Source organism: Stegostoma tigrinum, chromosome 12 (assembly GCF_030684315.1).
Source record: "Stegostoma tigrinum isolate sSteTig4 chromosome 12, sSteTig4.hap1, whole genome shotgun sequence".
Lineage (NCBI taxonomy): Eukaryota > Metazoa > Chordata > Chondrichthyes > Orectolobiformes > Stegostomatidae > Stegostoma > Stegostoma tigrinum.
In genome coordinates this window covers 58,888,893-58,914,347 of record NC_081365.1, presented here as the reverse complement: position 1 = coordinate 58,914,347, position 25,455 = coordinate 58,888,893, and the positions used below count along the sequence as shown (strand labels likewise).

The window sequence follows — 25,455 nt, the reverse complement described above, 5'->3', positions numbered from 1 at the left end:
ATCACTCGTATTGATACAAAAAAGATCGAATTAATCTGAAAGTGATGCTAATTTTTGGTCTAACTTATATGTGACAAAATATTTGTTCATTTTTTAAGTCGAAAATTATGAAAGAAATATGTTTCAGCATTGAATCAGTTAGTATGACATTTTTAGAGGGTAATTTGGAATAAAAACCTCAATTAATGTGAACAAAAGCAATTACTCAGATTTTGCTATGAACACCAGACAACTATTTCAGTGATATGAAAGGCTAAACTTGTGCATAGACTTTGCAAGGGAAATTTCGGTGACAAGTTACTGTTACTGGTGCAATACTTGCTAAAGGTCCTTTGAGACCTATTTCAAATCAGCAAGAGTGTAGATTTTTAACAATTTGGCTTAAGGAATCCTTATTGAATAACATAAAGCCTTACCCAGGAAATATAAGCTAATATAAGAATTCAATCTCAAATAAAGCGGAGGAAATGAAAGTTTTTAAAAAAGATTGGATTAAGTGAGACAGAAATAAAATGTTGAAAACATTTACTTTCTTCTTTGAATGAAATACTTCATAACTGCACATTTTCAGTGCCTGAGAGGTTGTTAGCAATAATAACATTGTTAACAAAACTGCTCTCATGAATGGGGGACAATGAAAAAAGTGTATTGTTGTCAAAATACATTTGGTATGGGACTGATTTTTGGGCACGGAAATCTGCTGTTCTTGCCTGGTCTGGTCTCTATCTGACTCCTAACAGTGATGTGATTCTTGACTATTCTCTAAAAAGGCCAAACCATTGAACTATTTGTATCAAGCCACAATGAAAATGTCTAAAACATAAAACTGGATGGACAACTAAGGTTTAATGTAAGCATTGAACATGACAGCAGCCAGTGTCATTAGCCTTGAAAAATCCTCCTCACAAATGCTTGGGGATTAGTGCCAAAAATTTGGAGAGCTGTCCCAGAGAAGAATCAAGCCAAGGATCTGGCATAATCATATGCACAAAACCATACATTTCACCCAAGGATCTATTCTCGCATTCATCTCTGCATATATCCTGTTCCACTGGCAGGAGAACAATACAGCAGACAATGAGAAAGACAGGGCCTGGGAGAATGCAGCATTGGCTTCAAACCTCAGGAGCATGGAACTTGGCTGCTAATACCACCTACTTGTGAATTAGTGCTCCTCAATGTTGACAGAAAATGCATAAAACACACTCTGGGTGGGATACTTCAATGTCCATTGCCATGGGTGTCTGTGTACCACAAGCACTGATAGAGCTGGCCTAATTCTGAAGAAGATATCTGCCAGAATGGCTTGCAGCAAGTGATTCTGGTATGAACAGAGGAAATCACACTTGACCATGTTGACAACAAACTATCTGAGTCAAATGTATCCATGATCGTATTAGTTGGAGGGCCCATCACAAAGAACTTTCAGAGCTAAAGTGTAGGAAAGTATGTAAAGAGCAGCACCAGGCATACCTGAAAATGAAGTGTTGATTTGGTGAAGCTACAACTCAGCCCTCTATGCATGAAAACAAGAGAAGCAACATCTACAGATAGTCCAAAGTGACTCCACAACCAATAGGCCAAATCAAAGCTCTGTAGTTCTGCCACACCATTCACAAATACTAATGGGCAAACAACTCAGACCTGGAGGATGTTTCCAAAACATTCACATCCTCACTGGCAAGGAGCATTTATTACCCATCCTTAATTGCCCTTGTGAAGGTGGTGCTGAGCTGCCTTCTTGAATTGCTGAAGTAGCGGTGGTCTAGGTACACTCACTGCTGTTAGGGAGAGAGTTCAACCAGGGACACTGAAGGAACAGCAATATATTTCCAATACAGGATGGTGAGTAGGTTAGGGGGAAAAGTTGCAGGTGCTGGTGTTTTCAAGTATCTGCTGTTCTTTTTCTAAATCACTGTTCTTACCTGCGTATCCAGCCCAGTTTAATTTATTGATAAATCTACGCTCTGTCTATAAAGAAATATATATATATATATATATTTAGAAATACGAACATACATTTTGACAAAATAGTTGGGAAGGACTGCACATGAAGTTCGTTAATGTAGCTTTGGTCTGGATTGATGATCTAAATGCACTAAATAACTTTTCTTATTCTTTGTGATCTTGGTACTTGACGATCGGCTGTGACAGTACACAGTCACTTTCCTGACCTATGTACCACCCTCCGCTCACAGCATATCATCAAAAAAAAGTTTTTATTTATAATTGTAAATACAGCCGCGCTTCAATGGATTCGCGCTATGGATCTGCTCACATTCATTTGCTAAGTTGCTTATACTAATCAGTTTAGTGAAATGCCAGTAATTTCACAGAACTCGGCACAACGAACCAGATAACCTCGCTGTAAAACAATATACAGTTTGGTCAATGATATGCTATAGTCAAAATCATTCTTCTTTAAAAAAATATACCAGCTCAGGTATCCATGGAAAAATAATCACGAAAGCACTGCTTATTACAAGAATTGTGACCAGAGATTTTAGCAAGGGGAACCATGTTGCTGACAAATCACACGAAGCTCTCACATTTTGAACTGGACTGAAATGTTTGTATGCAATTTTGTTTGCTTGCACCGCTGAAATCTGACGGATCGACCACACGTTCAGAACGGACGCTTCTCACCACCACCCCGCGCATCGTTTTACATAGTCGGGAAGCCACTGAAGTTGTGAAGTTGAAGTGCCTGTGTGCTGGAGGCGTTACGACCGGAGGAGGCGCTGACGCTCTGCGCTCCCGCCCCCACCCCACCCCCCACAGTGAGGAGGAGCTGACTCACACGGTGACGGCAGAAAGTCCGACAGACCTGGGAAAGGGAGAGGAGCAGCGAGAGAGAGTCGACGGCGGCGCGCAGTGAGTGCACCCTCGCTCGCTGCTGGAGTGGGCAGTGCCAGGCGAGTCTTTCGGCCCCCATCGTTCAGCTGGATGATGTCTACGGAGGAGGAGAGCCGAGTGGCGACGGTCACCCCCCTCAAACTGACCGGGCTGGTGTGTGTGGTCCTCTCGCTGTGCCTGGACGTAGTGGCCTTACTGAGTCCAGCCTGGGTCACGGCCGACAGTCACTTCTCACTCTCCCTCTGGCAAAGGTGTTTCCGACCGGCCTCGTCCCCCGACACCGAGTGGGACTGCAAATGGGCACTGGGCAGCGGTAAGGAACGGCGAGATTCAATCCGCCCGTGCGTCGTTCGTCAGCTCTGGGACCAAACACAAATGACTGGAAGAGTGAGTTGGACAGAAACTGAGACAAGGTTGTAAGGACACTGAGAATGATTGACAGGGGGAAAAAAAATCACACTGCCAACTCAGAGTAATAGACAACTTGACAAAAACCCAGAGGCGGCTCGCTACTTATTAGCAATTCGAGAAATTGACTGAAACATTGTTGTGAGGAGTTAAACTGCAGAATGTTAGGTGGATATAAAATGAATAAATGAATAAATAAAGAGCTTTGTGAACATCTGAAAAGTCTTAAAACAGATGAAGAGTTAAGTAGGATGGGCAAAATGAAACGAGAAAAGAACGTGCACAGGCATACTGACAACAGGGGAGAACGATTAGATAGAAATATTGAAATTTAGAACCCGTTCCTTTCACGCGACTCTTATGGGTTGAAATAGATGAGTTGGAAATGGGGGGTGGTGGGGGGACGACACGCAACGTTTGTTTTGCGGAGACATGTTAACTTTTATGATTGCATCACAGAAACACCAATGTTCAGGCAGAAACAAATATGCATTGGGACGTATTATATTCTGACAAACACAAGACACAGTAAGACCTGCTTTACACTAATAGAAGTGTCGCCGATTACAATGGGACATGGTGCATAGTTGCCGAAGCATTGACAGGGATGTCGGCACTGAAAGTTAACACACTGAGCAAAATGATTCTGAGATTTGTTTTCGTCTCAGACATGCTTTAGGACGTGTACAGAAAACAAAACACACAAAGAACTCCACGGGGGCAAATTATATAGCCCAAATCTGACAGAAATTAGACATGAAGATATGTATAACTGATCATGATAAATACCGGGTTATATTGACACATTCACAAGTGGTAAAATGAGACTAAAACAGACCAACTGGAATAACTGCTATCATCTTGATGGTTGGACATAATACCGTATTAAATACGATCAAACCAAGATTAAAATTAAGACATGACTAATTGACATTTAAATACCTTCAGACACAGTGGGCTTACAGAACTCAAAACATAGACGAATGATAATCACACTGGGATAAATACTATGCAACTTTTCATCTGGACACTAATACAGACCTTATCCATAGCCTGACAGAGGAGGAGAGAGTGAGAGAAATTTAAAACAAAAAGGAGGCAGGAAGGAGATGGATTCTGCGAATGGCACTAATCCAATAAAAAAAACTCTCAAAATAAAACTGTAGAGGTTGAAGGAAGTACTTGGAATGGAAACGAACTACAAATGAGAGAACACTTTCAATGCGGAAATAAAGAATGTGGGAAAATTCAGAAATCTAAAAATCAACTGCAAGATGATTTTAAAAATCAGTTTGAGGGAAATATAAGTAACAGATATTGTGAAAACAGTGAGCAAAAATAGAATAAAGAATAACAAAATAAAAGCACTGGTGCCAGATGATAAAAATGGAACTAGAAATAGAATTAGATAAATACAAGAAAAAATAAGTGACGGAGAAATGCTGTGAAAAGGTAGACAAAGTAACAGGAGCTGAGTGTAATTTGTATTATCTCGTACTAATGTGAGCTGGTGTGAGGGTCCCGGCGCCGTTGGACTTAGTAGTTTGCGAAGTTCTGTTTAAATGTAAACGCAGAAGAGAAAATGTAAATTCAGGTTTAAGGGATTCTTCTGGCAGTTTTATTTGTGGGAGGCGACGTAAAAGCTGTTTCAGAAGAAAGACAGAGTGGCTGATGTCAGGAATCCAGAAAAAGAGCAATCGCTGGCAATAACATGAAAAGATGTACGTCACTACAGCTACTGATTTGGTTCTGTATTTGATTTTAAATTTTGAAATATTTATTGCAGTCAGTTGTCAATAAGTCCTTGCAAAATACACCCCGTGCACAGGAAGTTATTCAGCTTCGGTGGCTCTGTTCTATCTTGCTTTCATTTCGTCTTTGTGTTGTTGGTTAAAAAGTGCCTTCATCAACTACAATTTATTTGCTTCCAGTCGTTGACCGGAGCTCACGGGAGAACAGCGAAGGTCGCTCAGAGTCCGACCAGCTGCGATTTTTACTTTCCAGGTTTGCTGGGGAAACAGTTGCCGATTTCTCTGAAGCTGTCCGGGCGTTCGAGAAACATTAGCACAATAATGTGGGCTTTAGCCCTGACGGTGCGGCGTGCTGCTCTCGCTCTTGGCTGCCTTTTCACAGTTTGGTTGCTTTGCTTAAAGAATCGTGTTTGATGATCGTCTCCTACTGCTTGGCGGTTAGCAAGTTTGTGGTGCCTTTATGGAATATGGATCAGGCGCTCTTCCGAGATTAAAACTTTCAACTGTACATGTGGGGAGGAGGGCTGAGTTGAAAGGAAAACAGCGTTTGTTTCACAGTTTATTCACCAATTGCAATGAGCAGGGGAACAGTTAACCATCTCTCCCGCCTACTTGCCACAGACAAGCTCCTGAGAGCTCCTTTTAAAGGCATATTATGTGAGGGCCACATAGTGCTATTTGAACGGCCCTTTCTATTGATGAATTTTAAAAACTGCAGTGGGGAAGCAAGGTCTCAGAACGAGGAGAGCCGACTCGCGCGAACTCAGGTGTTTAATTGTTTGTGGACACTGCGCCTATTCTTAACAATTCGCCCATGATATTTTTAGGATTTTTAAAAAAATCGTTTTCGCATTTATTTCAATCGTGCAAATTCAAAAAAAGAGAATCCACGAACTTTATCTTGTACAGGAAGATGTTTTTATTTAACCAAAGTCATTTTTCCTGGTGTTTCATGACAACTCGATGAAAGATAAACGGTGAACGTTGTGTTGGGCTATGCATTATTTTGCATTGGACCGGAAATAGAGTCTGCTTCACAGTTTTCAGGTGTTTTACTCAGTTTTTAGTGAGATTGGATTAGCAATCCAAAGGCCCAGGCTAACGCTATAGGGAGATGAGTTCAGATTCCTGTTAGAATTGAAGCATGACTAATGATTCTGGAATTGAAGATTGGTCCTGAACCCATCCAGTTCATTACCTTCCTTGAGGGAAGGAAATCTACCTCTCTTTACATGGCCTGGTTTACTTATGACTGCAGATTGGCAGTGCTGTTATTCCATAATGTTGGAAATGTCTCTGGCCAGATCAGCATTTTTGCCCCATCCAAACTGCCTTTGAAATAGCCTAGCAAACGTTTCAGTTCAGGAGCAATTAGGGACGGGGCAGCAAATGCTTACCTTGCCAGAAATATTTACAACCCATTAAATGAAACACATCCCCTGTATGTAAATTAAGTCACTTCATACATATTAACAATCCCAGATGTTTCAGTGATGTGGATAAGATCACAGAACATTAATGTTATTCTTCTGCAGTTAGCTATTTACATACATTAGCCCTGAATTTGCCCTGCAGCATTCAAGCTTAGGTACAAAGTGGCACTCTGGACAAGTTGTGTTCAAACTTGCCCATTATCATTTTGTTCTTCAGTTGTGACATGAGTTTTGTAATGTATTTGAGTAGGAACCGTTCCAATGTTCAAATGTTTTATATCAGTTTAGACTGATGCTTTTCAGAATGACAACAAATAACACTTTTTAAAATCTGTCTACTGTTGTATTAGCTCACATTTTTGAGATTGAATGTCAAATAAGACGTATTACAGTTTGGTTTGTTGCAACATTCATGTAGAAGAGGCAACATAATAAATAGAGGGTGCAAAGGAAATGAAATATTCCATCATGAATGGTTATTTCCAGGCTGTTTTAGTGGGCAATATTTCCTGTATGTGAGGTTTTCTGAGATTAATATTTTGTTTAATGTTGTGAAACATTTGAAGTTTGCAACCATTTTTAATGTTGTCAGGTGCATGTTTCTGGAAATAAACACAGAAACATGGAAGATAGGGCAGGCGGAGGCCATTTTGTCCCTTTGAGCCTGCTGTGCATATATCACGATCATGGCTGATTGTCCAACTCAATGGCCTAATCCTCCTTTCTCCCCATAACCTTTGATACCATATGTTCCAAGTGCTATATCTAGCTGTCTGTCAAATAGATGCAATGTTTTGGCATCAACTACTTCCTGCGGTTATGAATTCCATAGGCTCACCACTCTTTGGGTATCCTAAATGGTCTACCCTGAATCCTCATACTGTGGCCCCTGGATCTAGACAGACCCAACGTCAGGAACATTCTCCCTGCATCTACCTTGTCTAGACCTGTTAGAATTTTATTAGTCTCTATGAGATCACTCCTCATTCATTTGAACTCCAACAAAAATAATCCCAACCTAGTCAATCTCTCATCAATCTCCCCTCATACGTCAGACCCACCATCCCCAGAATCAGCCTGGTATACCTTAGCTGCACTCCATTGAAAGCTAGAGCTTTCTTCCTCAGAGAAGGAGATCAAAACTATACACAGTATTGTAGGTGTGTCCTCACCAAGGCCCTGAATAACTGCACTTTGTCTTCATTACCGCCTGCTGTACCTGCATGATTACCTTCAGCGACTGGGTGTCCTTGTGCACCAGATCCTGCTGCACACTCCCCTCTCCATATTTACAGCCATTCAGGTTGTAATCTGCCTTGTGTTTCTTCCAAAGTGAATAACCTCACATCTATCCAAATTATACTGCATCTGCCATTGATTTGCCCACTCACCCAATCTGTCTAGATCATGCTGAAGGATCTCTGCATCCTTGCCACAGTTCACCCTCCCACCCAACTTGGTTTCATCTGTAAACTTTGAGATGTTACATTATGCTCCCCTCATCCAAATATATAAAGGAAATTATGAAGATACGAAGCATGAGTTGGCCATGGTAGACTCGGGAGAGTTACTTAAAGGGATGACAGTGGATAGGCAATGGCAAACATTCAAGGAATGCATGGGGTTCCGGCACTGATCCTTGTGGCACCCCACTAGTTACTGCCTGCCAATTTGAAAAGGATCCACTACTCTTTGTTTCCTCTCTGCCAACCAGTTTTCTATCCATCACTACACACTTCCCCAATTCCATGTGCTTTAATCTTGCACAGTGAACTCTTAACGTGGGACTTTGTCTGAAAGTCCAAATATACCACATCAATAGGCTCTCCCTTCTCAACTCTACTAGTTACATCTTCATAGATTTCCAACAGATTTGTCAAGTACGATTTCCTCTTTGTAAATCCATGCTGGCTCTGTCTGATCCTGCCACTGCTTCCTAAATGCTCTGGTATAAAGTTCTTGATCATAAATTTGTGCATTTTCCCTACTACTGATGTTGGGTTCACTGGTCTATAATTCCTTGTTTTCCCTTCACCTCACTTTTTGAATATTGGAGTGACATTAGCTGCCCTCCAATCTGCAGAGATAATTCCATTGTCTATCGAATCCTGGAAAATGGCCACCGATGCATCCACAATTTCTAGAGCCACTTCCTTAAGTACTCTGGATGTGGATTATCAGGCCCTGGGGATTTATCCACATTTAATCCCACCCATTTGCCCCACACCATTTCTCTACTAACATTGATTTCCCTCTCACTAAATCTTGCATTCTGCAACCTTTCTTCTTATCTGATTTGTGTCCTCTTTTGTGAAGACAGAACCAAAGTATGTATTCATTTGCTCAGCCTATTTTTTGTACCTGATTATACATGTCCCCGTTTCTGCCTGTAGGGAAACTACATTTGTCTTCACCAATCTCTTCCCCTTCATGTACCTACAGAAACTCTTAGTGTCAGTCTTTATGTTCCCTGCAAGCTTACGTTTATACTGTATTTTCCCCTTCTTATTCAGTCCCTTGGTCCTTCTTTACTGAATTCTAAACTGCTCCCAATCTTCAGGCATATTATTTATCTTGGCCAATCTGTATCCCTTTTCCTTGTCTTGGATTTATCTCTCATTTCTCTTATACGCCATGGATTGGCCCTCTTACCTATTTTGCTTTTGTCCCAGACAGGAATAAACAGTTGTTCCAATTCCCCCATGCATTCCTTAAATGTTTGCCATTGCCTATCCACTGTCATCCCTTTAAATAACTCTCTCCAGTCTTTCATGGCCAACTCATGCTTCATATCTTCATAGTTTCCTTTGTTAAGATTCAGCACCCTTGACTCCAAATCAACTACCTCATTCCCTATCTTGATAGATTTTTTTTATCATGTTATGGTCACTCATCTCTAAGGGGTCTCGCTTAGCTAGATTTGCAATGATTCCCTTATCATTAAAAGTACCCAGTCTAAGATGTTGTGCTGTCTAGTTGGTTTCTCCTCCAATTGGCCTAGAAAACCATCCAGTATACACTCCAGGAATTCCTCCTCTACTGTATTATTGCTAATTTGATTTGCCCAATCTGTGGGGGTTAAAATGATCACTGATATTCCCTTTTAACACACATCTCTAATTTCCTGTTTAATATCATTCCAAACTTCACTGCCGTTTAGGGGTCTGTGTATGACACTCACTAATGTTTTTGCCACTAGGTATTTCTCAATACTACCCATACAGACTCCACATTGTAAGAGCTAATATCCTTTCTCACTATTGTGTTAATTTCCTCTTTAACCAGCAATGCCTCTCCAGCACCTTTTTCCTTTTTGTCTGCCCTTCCTAAATACCGAATGCCCTGGGACATTCAGTTCCTACCCCTCGTCACCCTGCAGCCAAGTCTCTGTAATCCCAATTTATATTATACCCGTTTAAATCTATTTGGACGATTAGTTCATCCACTTTATTGCAAATGGTCCATGCATTAAGGCACAGACCTTTTAAGCTTGTCTTTTTAATATTGCTTGTCTCACTGTTATTTTTCTCAATAGCCCTGTTTGGATTTTGTCCTTGGTTTCTCTACCTAGCACTTTTCTCATTTGCTTTTCTAACCTTTTTGTTTTTGTCCTTGCTTCCTCCTCCTCTGACTCCTTACATAGGCTCTATTCCCCTGGCAGATTAGTTTAAACCCTCTCAATCACTCTAACAAACACTCCCCTACTGTGGAACCCCTGCCCCCAAACGCAGCTGTAACCCATCCAATCTGTACAGGTTCCACCTCCCCCAGAACTGGTCCCAATGCCGCTGGAATCTCAAACATTCCCCCGATACCATATTTTCAGCCACATATTCATCCAATGTTATTTCTACTCTGACTAGCACACGGCGCCGGTCGTAATCCTGAGATCACTACCTTTTAAGGTCACAGTACTGTGTGATAGCATTAAACACAAAATTGCACATGGCAGCTGTAAGACAGTTTTCAGTGGGTGATATTTAGCAGTTAACAGAGCAAACAGCAAAAAATAATTTCAAGGAGTTGCAAGCTCTGAAACTCAGAGAATCTATGAGTAGCATTAGGCCTGACTGTGAGTGGACCTGAATCGTGAATTCAGGTGTCTTAGTTTGAAGCAGGATTGAAAAAGACAAGGGAGGTTGTGCTGCTGGCAAAAGTCAGCTTACTTGCGAAGAAGGAATGATGTTAAGGAGGTGTCATGCTGAAATTTACATTGTTTGGTGAGCACTAGACCAGTGTTTCACCTGCCTTAAGTAAAAAGTCATAACTAGCCCACTTATGTGACATGCTGAAATTCAATTGCTAAAACCAAGTTGCTGTGAACAAAAATTAATTTTTTTGTTGTGCATGGTGCCATTTTGTTAACATTCTTCACCATATTTTCATACAACCAGTTGTTGCTGCAAATATCTTGCAGGAAACAAAGTGATGAGAATAGGCATTCCTTTGAGGTTTCCTGTACTCATGATTTAAATGAGGAAGATGAATCCACGAGGGGATGATGAATGCAAGTAGAATGCAATGTGAGGAATTATGCCAGCAGCAATCACGACTGTGGGACTTTCACTTACAGATGCTGGTAATTTTAAGTAGGCACGTCAGTGGAGAGCTGTCTTCACTGGCTTCACTTTGCATAAGAGGCTATCACTGATATGCCATATGCTCCAGATTGACCTTAAGATAACTGCTAGAATAAGGAGGTCTCTTTCTATAAATATAAAGGTTATTAACACAAGAAGGTTTTATGCCATTGAATTACTCCAAGTCAGAATGTGTCTGATCACCCATGGTGTGATGCAGTAAGCATCCACAGATGTGTCAAGCAGGTGACAGATGCTGTGTGTGCACAATGGGCAGTATGCTCATTAGTTTTCCTGTGGAATTTGGCATAAACTAAAGGGAGAAAATGACAGGCTTTACAAGAGTGCAGTGTATGGTAGATGGCACCCATCTGGGCATCAGCGTTACTTTCATCCACCTGGCGACTTACACGAGTGAAAGTGACTTCAACTTAGTTAATATGTCAGTGCAAATGATTATCTGTTATTCAAGGTGCCTCCTTTATGCAGAAGTCCAAGATGCCTGCACTATTTGACAGCACAAATATATTGGATGGATAGTTGCTAGGAAACCATGACAATGTTTAGCAGTTGTAGTTCATGCTTTACCAAACTCTGTTAGGGTTTCTTGTTTGTTCACTTATTAGACATGTAAACTTCAAAATGTATTGCTCATTCCTATTCCATATTGCCCCACATGAGATGATGATGAGCCACCTTCTTGAACTGCTGATGCACATGTAGTGTAGTAATGCCTATTGTGTTGTTGGGTAGATAGTTCCATGATTCTGATATATGACAATAAGTGAAAAGTGATAAATATTCAGAGTTATCATTGGTTGGGAAGGAACTTGCAAAAGGTGGTGTTGCCAAGTGCCTACTGCCCTTGCCTTTATGGATTGAAAGGTTGTTCTTTTGGAAAATATTATTGAAGAAGTTTTGATTAGTTGATTAAGTGTCTTAAAGAAATGTTTGGGATGCTGATCAACGAGGTTGCATTGTGCTGGATGGCATTGAGTTTTTTTTTAATATTGATGGAGCTCTATTCATCCAATCAAGTGAGAGGTATTCCCTTGCAGTCCTGACTTGTGTGTTGAAGATGATGAGGTGGTTTTGAGTGTCCAGGAGGGGAATTATTCACCTTGGAATTTCCAGCTTTGACTTGATCTTGTTGCTATAGTATTTATATGGATGATGCTGTTAGGACCTGTTTCATGAAAATCCTGAAATTGTTGGTGGTGGGAGACTCAGTGACAGTTAACATGACTCAATGCTACTGAATATGAAAGGGATTGATTAGATTATGTTTTGTTGCTTACTGCCTGGCTAATGTTGGAGGTGATTGTTACTTATTAACAACCGGTGCCCAGTGAAGGTTCATGTCGGTGTGTCTTGCTTCATTAATCAAGGTGTTGTAAGACATACCATTATTTTTCTTTGTGCTAGGTATGAGGAGGTTCTCCCCATTTCCATTGACTCCAATTTCATTAGTGTTCTTTGATAACACACCTTCTTATGCTTGAAATCAAGGGCTATTGCTCTGAAATTCATTCTACTCAATTGTTAGCATTGAGTTAAGTAGCATTGTAGACCCTGAATAATAATAGCATAAAATCACAATGGGACATTAATAGACTAATTGGGAACAACTGTAGCAGATGGAGTCCAATGTAAGCAAGTGTGAGTTCATTCATTTAGGTGCAAAAAAGAATAGGCAAGGGTACCTGGTAGACTGTATTAAATATAATGGCTGTTCAAAGAGACTTGGGGATCCAGGTGTACAGGTTTTTGAAATGTCACAAATAATCACAGAAAATAATCAAGAAAGCTATTGGAATGCGGAACTTTATATTTAAACAGGTAAAATACAAGAATGCAGCAGTTATGCAAAACCCTGTTGGAGTCCTGTGAAAAGGTGCAGGCCTCACATCCTAGGAAGGATATATTGGTCTTCAAGGGTGTACAACTTAGGTTTACCACAATGATATCTGGACTTCAGGGCTTAAGTTATGAGGAGAAATTATACAAAGTAGGCCTATCTTCTCTAAAATTTATAAGGTTCAGAGGTGATCTGATGAAAGTCTTCAAGATATTAACAGGAAGAGGGTGTATTAAGGAAAACTATTTCTGCTGGTTGAGAATTCTAGAACTAGGGGGAATTGTCTGTGAGTTAGGACCAAAGCATTCAGGAAAGACGTTAGGAAGTACTTCTACTCGTAAAGCTTGGTAGATGTTTTGAGCTGTTTTCTATAAACAGTAGTGGATGATGGATCAGTAGTTAACTTTAAATTTGAGATCGATCTTTTCCTTGTTAAACATACACATTAAGGAGAATGGGCCAATAGCTGGCTTATGAAGAAGGGTCCAGACCTGAAAAGTCAGCTTTCCAGCTTTTCTGATGCTGCCTGGCCTGCTGTGTTCCTCCAGCTCCACACCTTGTTATCTCAGACTCCAGCTCAGCAGGTCCTGCTATCTCTGGCATGTGAAGTTAGGCCACAAATCAGCCATAATCTTTTTGAATGGCAAAACAGGCTTGGGGCTGAAAGGCTTCCTCCTGTTCCATGATTTTTGGCCCATGTTTAGATTTGGGCTGTAATGAGGTCTAGAGCAGTGTCGTCCTCACAATAAACAAACTTGAATGGGTTATACTTGAGTAAGTGCTGCTTGACAGCACTACCAATGACAAATTTATCACATTCTTATGATTGGAAGTAGACAGAAGAGAGATAATTGACTTTCATTTATCTTGCTTTATGTGGCAGTGCATCATTGGGCAATTTTTTGACTTAACCAGGTAAATATCAGTGTGTCAGCTTTAAGAATATCAGAAAAAGAAGCAACACTATGCCATACAACTCACTGATGTCTCTTTGCCATTCAACATAATCATGGTTGGCCTGATCTTGCTCTTCACTCCAGTCCCCCTCCTATTCTCTGTAACCCTTGATTTCCCTATTATTTAAAACTAAGTCTATAAATCTCCTTTTCCGAAGGACACATTTTCAGCACTACAGCTTGTTATGCCTTACTAGGGCACATAGCTGAAAGTCAAGCTCCACTGGTCACTTCCCAGCATTGTCAAAGATTTTGAAAGTATATAGAATTCCCAATTGTACCTGTCTTTTACATTTAGGTTGACCAACATGGACCAGATTTTTGTACTTAGCAAGAATGACCATTTATTACAAGTAGCCTGTAACTGAAATATAATTAGAAATGATCAGCATATAATTGTAATTGTTAAGAATCTAACTCACTTATAAACTTTCCTTTGCGCGCACATACAGACACACAGATGGACGTAGACGGGAAACAAATGGGTGTTATAGGAAAAGGGACGACCTGGGAAAGCAGTTCAGTGGTCCCTGTTCAGAGGACTAGCTAAGATGATTCTTGTTGCTGATCAGAACATTGCTTCTCGATCTTCTTTCTCCAGATTCTTTCACTTATTTTCAAGAGGCACCAAGGTGACTTTTCACACTTACAAAGATCTCTGACTTATTAATCAAAAGTCACAGCATGCAGCAACTGCTGAAGGGAATTTCTTTTTGTCCTTCAGGCTCACAGTAGTTTTTACTGTAGACACCAGAGACAGTTTCTAAGTCTATGGAAGTCTGATGGCTTCTCTGATGGCTGTGTCTTCTTCACAGCCCTAAGCTGTTTAACAACCTGGAAGTCAATCACATTTTTGTTGATAGGCAGAAAGCCTTTGGTCTGTGGACCTGATCAATTGTCAATCACTTCTGTGTTGCCAGCTGAATCTCCCACACACTCCCTTCAGCTGCTCTGCAAGCCGCAGGAACCAGCAGCTGTGTAAATAGCACTTACATTGATCGTCACGTTACTTCTAAAAAGTTCTGTGATCCAATAGTCTTTTGTTTTTGTAAACAATTTTTATCCCTTTTCAATCCACAATTTAAAACTCAGAAAATGACAAAATGACTTACTGTCTGAGCTCATAATCTTTGCTGCATCAAGAGTGTGGAGACATTTTTGATGTCATGTAAAATGGATTAAATTGTCTGAAAATTTGCATCTGTAAAACTAGGGTGATGAGAAGGAAGCATTTGGCTGAAGGCAGTTGCAAGTAGCTCGACCTTGAGTATTGTACTTTGGTGTTGAGCTGCACCTCTTAGTGAATGTGGATGTTCATCCCTCTATTTGTTTACATTTCCACCTCCAATCAGATTCTGTCTGATCGAGATGCAGAGCTTTGAAATGATATATTAGTAGTACGATCACAGAACTCCGTCATTAGCGTGCTTCTACTTCTGTTCCACATTTTATCATTCTGTATTACTGACCACACTTTGTGTTATGATGTGGTGGTGCAGAGTTTATACATGTTGTTTGCACTGGTGTTGGATTGCCTTTAACACAGAATGTAAAACATCCAGATGATATAAATTGGCACTGCTCACATTCTGCCTTGGTGCACATAACAACTAGGGAATGTAATCTGAAACCATGTTCATGTAGATCCTGGGGACAGTGCAAATCCTGCAAACCCCTTCCAGTGTTTGTGTCACTGCAATGCATTTATATGCCAATCAAAAATTAAGTTACTCACTTATACTGCAATCGCATCGAAATTTATAATGTGTATTTTGATGCATTAGGTTGGGAGCTTGCTGTGCATGCTGCAGCTTATACTTTTGACTGATCTGATGCATATAGTACCTGACGTTAATGAATTGAAGAAAGCTGTATGGTGAATTTTCAGCATTTGTCAGTGTTTAGGCTGTACTCACCTGTGTCATTTTATTGCCTCTTCTATCCGTCAAAATGTGCATCTTGAATTTTTGCTTTCTTGGAAGTTTGGTGCTCTTCTCCAAAGTATCTGTCGTTGAGGCATCTCTTGCATGAAGAACTGTGTCTTCTCTTGTGAAGAAATTCCGGTTTTCCTGTACTCCATTGAAGTTTGCACAAAGACATTTCTTGGGAGCTCTGTAAACCAAAACACTCTATTCAGCAAGTAGTATTCTTTTAAGACCGATCACAATCAAACTCTCCCAGTGCTTTTCTATGACAGAGGACTTAGGTCTAATGTGTCAATTTGCTGTAAAATCAACTGCCCCTGTGGCAAATTAAAGGCCTCTTCCGACCATCAAAAGGGAGAGTCCATTCCTTGCAATTTCAGGAACCCCGTTGGGAATTCAGCTGCTAAATTGTTATAGAACCTGACTTGGACACCCCCAAATACCAAGGATGGTTTTTCCAATTTTCTAGCCAATTGTCAGGTTTACTGCCACACTGACAAAATCCCCCCCTCTGTATGTAGCCAATGTCAATATGTTGTTGTCAAAATAGCATTATAACTCGCAGGCATGGTGCTTTGTGAGAATAAGAGTTCTTCTATGATTCTTCCCAGATTATATTTGACATCCTATCTGAGCTATTTGATTGCCATACTAACCAGTGTCATCACTGCATTTGATGGATTTTTTTTGATAAAGTAGATAAAAGAGAACAGCAGATGTAGTTTACTTGGATTTCTGATAAAAAAAACAGAGGTGCTGCACGAGAAAAACCTAATATATAAGTTAAAGGCTATTGATTTGGTGGTAATACATTAATTTGGATCAAGAATTAGTTTATTGACAGGAAGCAAAACGGGGATAAGCGGGGCCTTTTCAAATTGGCAGCCTATAACTAGTTGAATGCGATACAGATCACTGCTAGCGCCTCAACCATTTACAATTTATATAAATGAATTAGAAAAAGAAACAGTTTACTGGTGATATGAGGCTCGGCAAGAATGCAATAAAAATGCAACATACTGAAGAATCTCAGTAGGTCTGGCAGCATCTGTCAGCAGAAGAGTTGACATAGATACCAAACTGAAAAATTCCACAGATACTGCCAGGCCTACGCACTCAGTTTTATTTAGGAGAGAGTGCAGAGTGTTACAAGGACACAATGGTGCTATAAAGTGACATAAACAAGAATTTTGTAACACGGTAGGTTCAAACCATCACTGTACTTGAAAATAAAACTGAACAATTTGAAAAGGAGGTTGGTAAGAGGTTATGTGTAATTCTGCCCAACAGTAGGCTGGGTTGTTTGGTTACCGTAGGGACAAGCGAGGACTTGCTAAGCAACATGCGCACCACTCACACCCAAAATAAAGGTAAAAGTAGCTGGGCAAGCTGTATTACTCAAAAACTTTACATACCAAGTATGTAAGAGAGAGAAAGAGAGGAAGGAGTCTCATGGTAACCCAAAACACTTCAGAAGATGCAGTCAGCAAAGGGGAGGCTGTGTCCTTTTGGTAGGCTACCAAGCAGAATGTGGGAGTGAGCATGGTCCACGGGAGCACAAAGATTCATTCTGCTTTGCTGGGGTTAGGTTGAAAGATCACCAGAAGAGGCTTTAATACAGTAATCAGGACTTACTGCTGATATTCAGGTTAATGTTCTCCAGAAGTTGATGGTGCTTCAATGTTACGATTCAGCAAAATTTGAGAAAACCAACCCAATGGAAGCAAGGAGGATCTTGTGAAAACTCCCATTCTGTGGCAAGTGAAATAGTGTTTCAAATGTCTTAAAAGGTAAAGTGGAGATATTTTTCCTATAGAATATTTGTTGCCTACTAACTACACTACATTGCTGATCTAACCTGTGACTAGTGGATGTAAAGGATAATTATGGTGTGGAATGTTAAAACATAATATTTTCTTGTAGTTTTGTAGCCTACACAATATTGTTTAGTTAGTTTTAGTTTTAGTTGGCTTGTAACTGGAGAAGTGCTCGACCTTTAACTTTCACCTGTAGATTTGAATGACCTCTGTCTCTCCAGGGAATATAGCAAAGTACACATGGACAGTTAAGATTACTCCATCTGTCACCTTGGTGTCATAGTATGGAAAAGTGTGACATTATTCACATTGGTTGTCAGAATAAAAAAGCAGGATTTTTTGGAGGGACTTTTGTACAAAGAACATAAAGTTATTTGGAAGGTTCAGCAAGAAATAAACAAAACATGTTGGTATTTATTGTAAGGGGTTAGATTAAAATAATCAAGTTCTAAAATAAAAGTGTTCTGCCAGTATTGCACGGAGCTTTGGTCAGACCATACCTGGAATTCCATTTGTAGTTTTATTTTCCATATTTAGACAAGATAATACTTACACTGGAGGAGAGACAGCAAAAGTTCACTGGGATAACTCCTGGGACAGGAAAGTAATGAGCAGCTGACTAAGTTGTTGTTATATTCTCTGGAGTTTATAAGAAATGAGAGGTTGTCTCATTGAAACACAGAAGACTCTGGGCTTGACAGGATAAATGCTGGCAGATAGTCTCCCCTGTCTATGGGGTCCAGAACGTAGATGTACAGTTTCATGAGAAGAGACAATCACTTATGGCAGTGATGCGGAGAAATTTCTTCTTTCAAGTTACGAATATTTGGAATCCTCTACCTGAGACCATTATGGATGCTTCATTGTTAAGATTGAGGTCCCATGACTCCCTGGGATAGTGCACTGATTATTTCTAAAGCCATCACAAATGTGAAAGTCTGATTTGACTCCAAATGACCCAATTGTACTGAACTGTTAATTCGGGTTGAAAGAACATGTGAATCAAGTTTTTAATTAACAAGAAAATTACCACCTATTGTAATCAAAATGGTTTTAACCAATGACAAGGAAGAAACATGAGTTATTAATTCTACAACTTAAACTCCACTCCTTTTACAATTCCCGTACACATATAAAAAGATATAGGAAGAGATGAGATATGGGAAGAGAGGCTCTTAAGGATGAAGAAGGGTATGGGGTATGTTTTTGGTGGGGTTAGGGGAATGGGGAGAAATAATTTACCACTACCAGTCCAGACAACAAGAGTCCATGAGTTCACACAAAACAACTGCACCTCCCAGTTGTGAACCACTTCAACTCCCCGTCCCATTCTGCAGATGACGGGTCAATCCTGGGCCTCCTGCAGTGCCACAATGATGCTCCCCGAAGGTTGCAGGAACAGCAATTCGTATTCCACTTGGGAACCCTGCAACCCAATGGTATCAATGTGGACTTCACAAGCTTCAAAATCCTCCCTCCCCCTACCGCATCCCAAAACCAGCTCAGCTCATCCCTGCCTCCCTAACCCGTCCTTCCTCCCACCTACCCCCTATTCCCACCTCAACCTCACAAGCTTCAACATCTCCCCTCCCCCACCACATGCCAAAACCAGCCCAACTCGTCCCTGCCTCCCTTACCTGTCCTTCCTTCCACCTATCCCCTCCTCCCACCTCAACTTCACAAGCTGCAAAATCTCCCCTCCCCCTCCCACATCCCAAAACCAGCCCAGCTCGTTCCCGCTTCCCTAACCTGTCCTTCCTCCCAAAAATCCCCTCCTCCCACCTCAAGCCTCACGCCCATCTCCTACCTACCATCCCGCCCCCTTGACCTGTCCACCTTCCCTGGACTGACCTATCCCCTCCCTAACTCGCCAGCTATACTCACCTTTTACTGGCTCCATCCCTGCCTCTTTGACCTGTCTGTCTCTTCTCCACCTATCTTCTCCTCTATCTGCCTCCCCCTCTCTCCCTATTTATTTCAGAACCCTCTTCCCCTCCCTGATTGGATTGACATTGCAAAAATTGCCCGTAGTGCTCAGGGATGTGTAGATTAAGTGGGTGAGAGGGGGGATGGGTCTTGGTGGGATGCTCTGAGGGTCAGTGTGGGCTTGTTGGGCTGACGGGCCTGTGTTCCACACAGTCAGGATTCTCTGATGAGGTGACTTGCATCTGAACTTGTCTTTCATTCACTGGTTTAGCAATTGCCTCTTTCAGTATCTCTGGTTTACTCCATTTTCCTTTGAACAGACAATTTACAGAGAGAGCTGGTCAAAGGAAAATACTGCGCATAGTTCCTGGGATATTTCCAGTTATTCCATGTAGGAGTGAGAGAAAGATTGATGTGCTTTCTCCTTGCAGGATGGATGGTACTACGGATGTCCACGTACGAGGCTGTAATCACTTATCCAGGAACCAGTAAAATGATTGTTAATATGCGGAGTCCTTCTGAATCCACAACGATGGATTAATTGAAAAGTCAATCAAAGGACTATCTCTGGGCAAAACTGCCCTCAGTGTGTGCAGACACAAAGCCAAGCATCTGTCCCCTGTTTATGCTTGAATAAGCATATTGTAGATACAACTCAGTTCCATTAAATCGTTCTTAAAACTGCAAGAGTTTCTTCATTTAAAAGCAGTATACTTTCCAATTCTTTTCATCCATGGTCCGAAGAAAGTGTCTTTACACGGGGAATCGGTGGATGTAGGGAGTGGGCTTGACAGATCCTGTGATAACAAAGTGTGGAGCTGGATGAACACAGCAGGCCAAGCAGCATCTTAGGAGCACAAAAGCTGACGTTTTGGGCCTAGACCCTTCATCAGATGTGTTCATCCAGCTTCACACTTTGTTAACTTGGATTCTCCAGCATCTGCAGTTCCCATTATCACAGATCCTGTGGTTGACTTCTGTTCCTTTTTCTTAGGTTCTTATGAGATGTTGAATCAGGGATGGGCAATAAATGTTAGTCTAGCCAGTGATGTCTACATCCCATGACTGAATAAAAACAATGCATAATTCTTGTAAGAACTAATTTAACCACTGTGCCAACTTTTATTTCTAACACTGTTGTTGTTTTCCTGTCTTTTTAATTCCTCTGTCAATTAATGCATCATTCTCAGACTGAGGTGGAAACAATTGGCTCCAAAGGATGTGGCAAAGCCCCTCCATAAGAAGCCCCTAGGGAACTGAAATAGAATGATTCAGGTGTTTTCATCTTTAACTAAATCTGTTAGCCATGGTTCGGAACCGTGGTGTGTATTTTAGCTGCCATGTTTCTTACATTACAACAATAACTACTAAACCACTAATTTGCTTCTCTGTTGCATTGTAAAGACCTGATGGTTAATCCCTACCCAGTGTGCAACATTGTTCTGAAACTGAATCATACAATTCTGTGCTGCAGCAAACTGAAAGATCAAGAGTTAAATTGTAAACCCGCTGAGATATATTTTGTAATAAAGCAAAGAACTTCAGATGCTGGAGATCTGAATGGTACATAAACAGAAGCAGCTGGAGAAACTCAATAAGTCTGGCATTAATTGTGGAGAGAAGTTAAATACCACCTTTTCCTAGCTCCTTCCAGTTCTAAAGAGGGGTCATTGGACTCAAAATATCAAGCCTGTTTTCTCTCCACAGATGCTGCCAGACATGCTGAGTTAGTCCAGCAATTTGTGTTTGAGATATCTTCTGGTCTGTCTTTTTTTATGAAAATTTCTCCACTCTTTAGATTCTACCTTGTGTCATCAGACAGTCCCTGGCTGAGGTAAAGGACAATTTGCAATCACTGTTAAGATCCTGCAAAATACCATTGAAGTTGAAAGAAAAAATCAATCACCCCTTTACTAACAGACAGAACTACACAACAGCAAAATACTTAACATTTTTATTCAGAAACATTTTCTTTTGTATATTTTAAAAACAGCAAAAAAGCACTGAAACATAACACTGTGGTTAATAGCGACTGAGACCATGAACTCAGTTCTTTTTCCTTTCTCCAAAGATTTTCCTTGCACATGTCAAGACTCTTAAGGGTTTGTTTTGTCTGGGACTAGTCCAATGTATGCCTCAGCATTCCAGAACATTTTTAAAAACTTTTCCTCAGTTATCTAACTTCCTCCAAGTACAAAATTTCTGGATAGGTCAGGCAGCATCAGAGGAGCAGAAAAGACCCTTATTCAGAAATGATGGTGGGGGGAAGAGAAGGCGTGGGGCTGGGGAAGGTAGCTGTGTGGTGATAGGTGAGTGCAGGTAGGGAGTGGCAGGGATTGGCAGTGAATGGGTGGAGCGGATAGGTGGGAGAGAAGATGGACAGGTTGTGTCAGGTCAAGGAGGCGGGAATGAGGGAGGGTTAGACAGAGGATGAGGCCGGGGTGTGGAGAGATTTTAAAACTGGTGAATTCTATGTTGAGGCCATTGGGCTGTAGGCAACCAAGGCAGAATATGAGATGTTGTTCTTCCAGTTTGTAGGTGGTGTCATTGTAACATGGAAGGAGGCCCAGGATGGATATGTCACCCAGGGAGTGGGAGGGGGAGTTAAAATGATTGGCAACCAGAAGGTGTTTGTCATGTACAGAGTGCAGATGTTCTCTGAAACTATCTCCGAGTCTACGCTTGGTCTCACCAATGTAGAGGAAGCCACATCTGGAGCAACAGATACAGTAGACCAAGTTGGCAGATGTACAGGTAAACTCCTTTCTGATATGTAAGGTTTGCTTTAGAACTTGAATGGAGGTGAGGAGGGAGGTGTAGGGGCAAGTGTAGCACTTGCTGCAGTTACAGGGTATGGTGGGTTCAGTGGGTTAGTGTGGAACAGATGAGGGAGTTGCGGAGTGAGCAGTCCCTATGACAGGCAGATAAGGGTGGGGAGGGAAATATCTCATTGGTCATGGGGTCGGATTGAAGGTGGCAGAAGGGGCGGAGAATGACAAGCTGGATGCAGAGGTTGTTGGGTTGATGTGAGGACCAGGGAGATTCTGTCTTTATTTCTCGTGGGGTTGGGGAAGGAATTTGAGGGCCCTCAAACCTCACTCCGCATCTGCCAAGTTGGTCTACCGTATCTGTTGCTCCCAATGTGGCCTCCTCTACATCGGTGAAGCCAAGCGTAGACTCAGAGAAAGTTTCACAGAACAAACAACAATACTTTCTGATTGCCAACTCCCCACTCTCACTATCTGGGTGATACGTCCATTCTGGGCCTCCTTCAGTACCACAATGACACCACCCGCAAACTGGAGGAGCAGCACCGCATATTCTGCCGAGGGAGACTGCAGCCCGATGGCCTAAAAATAGAATTCACCTGTTTTAAAGTCTCCCCACACCCTGGCCTCCTCCCATGTCTAACCCCCCCTCCCCATCCTCACCTCCTTGACCTGACACAACCTGTCCATCTTCTCTCCAACCAATCGAACCTGCCCATCCCACTAACCAATCCCCACTACTCCCTACCCGCACTCACCTATCACCATCCCACCTACCTTCCCCACCCATCCTGCTCTTCTCTATTTATTTCAGAGCTTCCTTCCCCCTCCCCATTTCTGAAGAAGGGACCCAACCCAAAAAGTCAACTTTCCTGCTCCTCTGTTGCTGCCTGGCCTGCTGTGCTCCTCCAGCCCCATACTGTGTCGTCTCTGACTCCAGCATCTGCAGTTCTTGCTATCTCAAGATTTCTGGATTTCCTTCCTTAGCTTCTTGCTAAGTGATCCTGCAACATCTTGAAGATCTTGTTATTGTGGATTCCTCAGCTGCCTATCCTGTTTGCTGACTGCCTTCTCATAATTTTCCAAACTAATTCTGCCAACTGCTTTCTGACAAGGCACTGTGAGAATGATTGTTCACTTCTTTATCTAATTGCAAATTAGGCATCTCTTTCAACTTAGTTCTTCAGAAAGTTCAGACCGTTTTTGAGCCCCATCTGCATTCTGCACAGTGACTGGTAACTTTAGTATTTTTTTTTGCTTAAAGTGCGGGTGCTTGAATAATGATCATCTCCCATTGCCTCTCTCAATCCAGTAATGTACATTGTCATGAAGCCAAGAATTACAACTGCATTGGTTGTTCCCAAACTGAGCAGCTTTAGAACATAGAACAGTACAGCACAGAACAGGCCCTTCAGCCCACAATGTTGTGCCGACCATTGATCCTCATGTATGCACCCTCAAATTTCTGTGACCATATACATGTCCAGCAGTCTCTTAAATGACCCCAATGACCTTGCTTCCACAACTGCTGCTGGCAACGCATTCCATGCTCTCACAACTCTCTGCGTAAAGAACCTGCCTCTGACATCCCCTCTATACTTTCCACCAACCAGCTTAAAACTATGACCCCTCGTGCTAGCCATTTATTCTGCCTATGAACACCATAGACAAATTAAACAAATAGTGGAGGTGTTCCAACACCCATATTCCTCTCTACAGTAAAGTAGTGTGCAGAACAAATGCAAACCAATTATATTTTACCCTCAACACAAATCTTGATTCCTTGACCCATATGAATAACTTACAGACTTACACAAAATTCCCATTTCAGACTCTCTCTGGTTCCATTGAGAAGCCCAGAGATGCATCACCCATTATGTTTGTTTTACTATTTAGCTTTCAACTTTAGAAATTAAAGTGGTCTAAAATGTGAATTATGGAGTAGATTTTCTTCATATCACTAATGGCACACTCAGTGTAAGAGATGAAGGTAATGTTGAAATAGGAGATGTGCTTGGGAACCACTGTGATTTCCGAAATATAAACCAAAAGAACTGCGGATGCTGTAAATCAGAAACAAAAACAAAATTGCTGGAAAAGCTCAGCAGGTCTGGCAGCATCTGTGGAGGAGAAAACAGAGTTAACGTTCTGGTGACCCTTCCTCAGAATGTTTTTGTTGTTGACTGTGATTTCCTATCTGTAGTTTTTGCTCTCAGCTTCCCCACCCAGACAACATTGTTAAGATCAATTTACAAATGGTCGCTGTACCTTTATTGTTGTTTTTAACAAATTGTGGAAAGTTTGTATAATTTTTATCAAAACACAAATCCATTGTTCACATTTTTGTATTTGCTTACTAGTTACAGAGTTTTTTTAATATGTTGGCTAATCATAAATAGAAAAATGCTTTCTTTTCTTTGTATTTAATAACTTGAGCGAAAATAAGGTTTTAGAAATGGAAATATTTTCAATTCCATGATTGGTTTTAAGATATTTTCTAAGTTTTCGATAATGCAGGAATTTCTAGTCTCAGTTAAAAAGCAAGTCTGAGAAGGGATGAAAGTCACCTTAAGTAAATGGGACAGATTAAATTATTATTTTTATCAAACGGTTCACAACAATAGTCTGAAGAATACTAACACATTTTCAAAAGTTAATTTAATTGCTTAATCAATGGATAGCACCTAATTCAGTGTACTTATGGAAAAATACCTTGCAACTGACTTGTGATTTTGGTCACTTGTGGATTCTGTGGCTTTTCAAATCAAAGATTAATCTACATGCTGTCACTTAAATGTTTGTACGCAGACCAATATCATAGCTTTTTACCTGGCCTGGTACAAAATCAGATCAAATTTTGATATTTTGCATGCTGTGGAAATTCCTGTTTAGTGAATATCAGATTCATCCACGTTGGAGTACATCCCAAAAGTTAGAGTTGAAATTAGGTAATAGATGTTTATATTTTTTAAACTGCTCCCCTGCTTTGGAATTGTTGATCCCTAACAAATGCAGGAAGTAATTCTTGTCAGGTTTTGCTGTCTTTTCATGTAATATATTGGCAAAGTGTCATTGTTTTCTTTTTGCATTTTACAGATTTGAGCCAGCTGTTCAATTCTTACAAATTTGCAGATGGCATTACTTTTTCATACACCGGCTCATTTGTACGCTTACTTT

The 25,455-nt window shown here is 41.0% G+C and overlaps 1 protein-coding gene across 1 annotated transcript in view; it reads left to right on the top strand.

Annotated features, from left to right (window-relative positions):
- The first annotated feature begins 2,783 nt into the window (after positions 1–2,783).
- The window catches only part of tmem47 (transmembrane protein 47), a 46,109-nt gene continuing 23,437 nt past the window's right edge, over positions 2,784–25,455 (top strand). The window contains exon 1 of the mRNA XM_048541262.2: positions 2,784–3,169. Within this exon, the coding sequence (XP_048397219.1) occupies positions 2,947–3,169 (223 nt within the window). The 5' untranslated portion in view covers positions 2,784–2,946. The remainder of the gene's footprint in view (positions 3,170–25,455) is intronic.